Here is a 4,039-nt window from a genome sequence, read left to right on the forward strand (position 1 = left end):
ACTATGAGATCCATTAAGAGTTAAGAGTACTGTACCTTCCAATTTAAGCATGTTAAATAACCATATTTTATTAATTTTAATGGATTTTCTAACCATAACAGTAAATGGACGGAAGGATACACTGCTGTTGAGATAATGTTGTTGAATCCCCAAAGCAACTGAAACTTTTCATACTTTTCAGTCATTTAGTAAAGTTTTAGTGACACATTTGATGATGTCGCTTGTTTTTTTGTCTGAAATTTAAATAGTTTTGAATTAGTCTAAATTTTGTTTCTTTATCTAAAATTTAAATAGTTTTAAATTAGTCTAAATTTTATATAAAACTAAATATCTAAATTTGAATGATATATTTATTTTTTTTATTCGAGTTACTAAAAATAAATATTAAGTTATTTATTTTGTAACTTAAAAAAATCTAAAAGTTAGTATTTTTACATTTGTACCCTTAAATTTAAAAATGTTAAACAAATAATAGGCATCTCAAAAGTCAAATAACTTAAATAAAATAACATATTATCATAACATAAATGGATTGAGTACACTCCTTTATATTTTAAATTAGTAAATGTTAATTAATTTCATTATATTTTATGATGTTTTTATATGAAAAAATATTCATAAAAAGTTATAAAGATAAATAATGCTAATTTAAAGAAAATAAAAGGATACATATAATGGTAGTCCACCACTCTATTATCACAAATTATAGACATTGGTAATAATGTTAATTATTAAATTTTATTTAGTTAAGGATAAAAATTAACTAGGCTTTTTTTTTTATGAAACAGGACATTCATTAAGAAGAAAAGCCAAACAGATCAATAATTAAGAACAGAGGTGGAACAACCCTCCACTCTCCGTGCCCTGACAAAGAATTCCCCGCCTGAGCTACAGAGTGGGCAGCGGAATTCGCAGACCGTCTAACGAAAGAGAAAGAAACATCTCGTATAAAATTAGACAAAGCACAACAGTCTTCAATAATAAGACTAGAACTACTAGGACCCGAGAGATTATTAACTAAAGCATTGTACACATTTAGGCAATCCATCTCAATAGTAACATTGGACAACTGTAATTGCTTAATCCAACTAAGGGTCTCTCGAACACTAAGGGCTTCATCATTACGAGCATTAAATCTTCCAAGAATGCTGCAACACCTAGTTGCCACAAATGCACCATTTGAGTCTCGAATAACACTACCCAAGCCAATATATCCCCTGGAAGCAAACATGGCTGCATCCACATTACACTTTAATCTACCAGCCTAAGGAGGTTCCCAACAAATTGCACTGTGACCTACATTAGAAGGCTGAGAAGACAGAAATTGATTCTTCCTGACAGACTGCCATTGAAAAAGAAAATGACCAGCAGAATTGAGGAGCTGCTACACACCAGAGCTCTTCCCACACCAAACCATAGCATTTCAATTATGCCAAAGACTCCAACAGATCATGACAGCAAGATGAGTTTGATCAAGGCTATACAAAACTTCTAACCAATGCAAAAGATTTTACCCACCCCCAAAGAATCCGATAAAAGAAGTCATCCAGCAAGTTCTCGCAAAGGGGCAATGAAGCAATATATGACAAACACTTTCAGAACTAGCATGGCAAATAGGACAAGCAGGGGGTACCTTTACATATTTTTTGAGGAGATTCTCGATTGTAGCAAGGACATTTGTCAATGCTCGCCACATGAAGTGCTTCACTTTACTTGGCGCCTCTAATCTCCATAACTGATTCCAAATGCTGCTAGAAGGGATATCTGGGTAGGGAAGCAACATCTTGTAGCTACTTCGAACAGTATAAACCCCTTTGGCCTCATGCATCCAATACCATGAATCCGCATTGCTTCTGTTGCTCAGAGGGATCTGCCATATTAGATTCTTATCCCTGTTATTAAAAATATCGTTGAGAATATCATAATTCCAAATTCTAGTGTTAGGGACCATTAACGGGCTAACTGGAGCCGACTTGACTTGCTCACTCAACAAAGTATTGACAAATCCACACTCACTGTCAGGAAGCCATGGATCCTTGCCGATAAATGTTTGCTCACCATCCCCTATTCGAACTCGGCTACCTTCAATAACAACCTGCTTGCCTGCCATAATGGATCGCCATGCGTAGCTAGGATTATGCCCCAAAGTATCTCCAGCAAAAGAAGTTCGGGAATAATACCTCGCTTTGAATATTTGTGCAACTAAAGAATTCGGCTTTGTCATCAATCTCTAGCCTTTCTTCCCTAACATAGCAAGATTAAAAGCATGAAGCTTTTTAAAACCAATTCCCCCAGCTGACTTGGGTTTACAAAGAGCATCCCAGCGCATCCAGTTAATACCTCCCCCATGATTACGGCTATTACCCCACCAAAAGGAGTTAATCATGATCTCTAACTCCTTGTACAGCTCTAGAGGGAGTAGGTAGATATTCATCACAAAATTTGGCACAGCCTGAGCAACCATTTTTAACAGAATTTCTTTCCCCACTCTAGATAAAAACTTCTTATTCCACCCTTGAAGCTTCTTCCAGACCTTCTCCTTCACAAACAGAAAGACATCGCTGCGTTTCCTACCAATTTTTTAGGGCAGCCCCAAATATGGTCCATGGTTTTTTATTGCCATAACCCCAAGAGTAGTACAAATCTGTTGGGCAATATCTTCGTTCATATTCATACTAAATGAGATAGAAGATTTGACATAGTTAACACACTGCCCAGAAGCATTTCCATATGCACACAACACCTGCTTAATTAAGTTAACTTCCACTTGGTTTGCACAAAAAAATAAGAAATAGTCATCTGCAAAAAGGAGATGAGATATTACAAGAGCCTTCCTAGCAACTTGAACTCCATGAATCAATCATGTTTTCTCATATTTAGCAATTAAAGAGCTAAGCCCCTCAGCACATAATAAGAAAAGATATGGTGATAAAGGGTCTCCTTGACGAAGTCCCCTTCTCGAAATAATAGGGCCCACTTCATTACCATCCCTAAGCAGACTATAACTTACTGTAATAACACAGAGCATGATCAACTGAACCCATTCATCAGCAAAACCCAACTTCGACATCATTGCTCTAAGAAAATCCCATTCAACACGGTCATAGGCCTTAACCATATCAATTTTCAGTGCTGCAACCCTCTTCTTTCCTTTTCGTTTCCTTTTCAAAAAATGCATTATTTCGGTTGAGATTAAAATGTTGTTTGTTATGGCTCTTCCGGGAACAAAATCACTTTGAGAGTTAGAAATAACAGAATCAAGGACAAGCTTCAAACGGTTAGCAAGCATTTTGGCAATAATTTTGTAGAGTACATTACACAAAGCAATTGGCCGCATGTCTGATAGAACCTCAGGCTGTGCTTTTTTAGGAATAAAAACAATGAACGTTTTATTTAAATCCAAAGGGAATTCTTTGTTTGCTAGAAAATAAAGACAAGTAGCTGAAACATCTCTCCCCACAATATGCCAATTTTTTTTATAGAAAGCAGGGTTCATACCATCAGGTCCTGGTGATTTGTTAGGGTGCATACTGAACAGAGCTTCTTTGACATCAGCATCAGTGAATGGAGCCAACAGAATCTGGTTTTGCTCAGCCGTAATAGAAGCCATCACAGAGGAAATTACAGCCTCACTATTGCTACCACTTGAAGAAAAAAGATCTGTAAAATAAGTTCCAATGAGTGTATCAATTTCGCCCGAGTCAGTACACCACACCCCCTGAGCATTACGTAATTTGACAATGGTATTCTTCTTCTTCCTCGTAGATGACATTGAATGAAAATAGTGAGAATTCAGATCCCCTTCTTTCAACCAAACGGTCTTAGCTCGCTGCTTCCAAAAGCTTTTGTGACTGTGTAGAAGCTCATTGTATCATCTACGAACTTCAGTGAACTCCATAAGTCCTTCACTATCACGACGGCCTCGCAAGATTCTTATACGGGTCTTGTAATCCTTTATACGACTATAAAAATCTCGGATCATATGCCCTCCCCAATTCATTAACTGCAAATCATAAACCGAGAGCTTTTGTTGGATTAA

The 4,039-nt window shown here is 36.6% G+C and overlaps 1 protein-coding gene across 1 annotated transcript; it reads right to left on the reverse strand.

The window, feature by feature from the left end:
• Positions 1–796: 796 nt before the first annotated feature.
• LOC107177355 (uncharacterized) lies at positions 797–2,224 on the reverse strand. The gene is made up of 2 exons (XM_015531044.1): positions 1,592–2,224; positions 797–1,264 (listed from the first exon to the last, which is right to left on the reverse strand). Exons 1-2 carry the CDS (start codon positions 2,222–2,224, stop codon positions 797–799), a joined length of 1,101 nt encoding a protein of 366 aa, XP_015386530.1.
• Between the last annotated feature and the right edge of the window lie 1,815 nt (positions 2,225–4,039).

The sequence above is a fragment of the Citrus sinensis genome, chromosome 6, assembly GCF_022201045.2.
Source record: "Citrus sinensis cultivar Valencia sweet orange chromosome 6, DVS_A1.0, whole genome shotgun sequence".
Classification (NCBI taxonomy): Eukaryota; Viridiplantae; Streptophyta; class Magnoliopsida; order Sapindales; family Rutaceae; genus Citrus; species Citrus sinensis.

Bases quoted from the DNA above. Each gene is read 5' to 3' on its own strand.
- LOC107177355 (XM_015531044.1), bottom strand. From the start codon at position 2,224: ATGACAAAGCCGAATTCTTTAGTTGCACAAATATTCAAAGCGAGGTAT. The intron at 1,265-1,591 runs GTTTGTCATATA...GAACCTCCTTAG, and splicing joins GCCATGCTAGTTCTGAAAGT to GCTGGTAGATTAAAGTGTAA.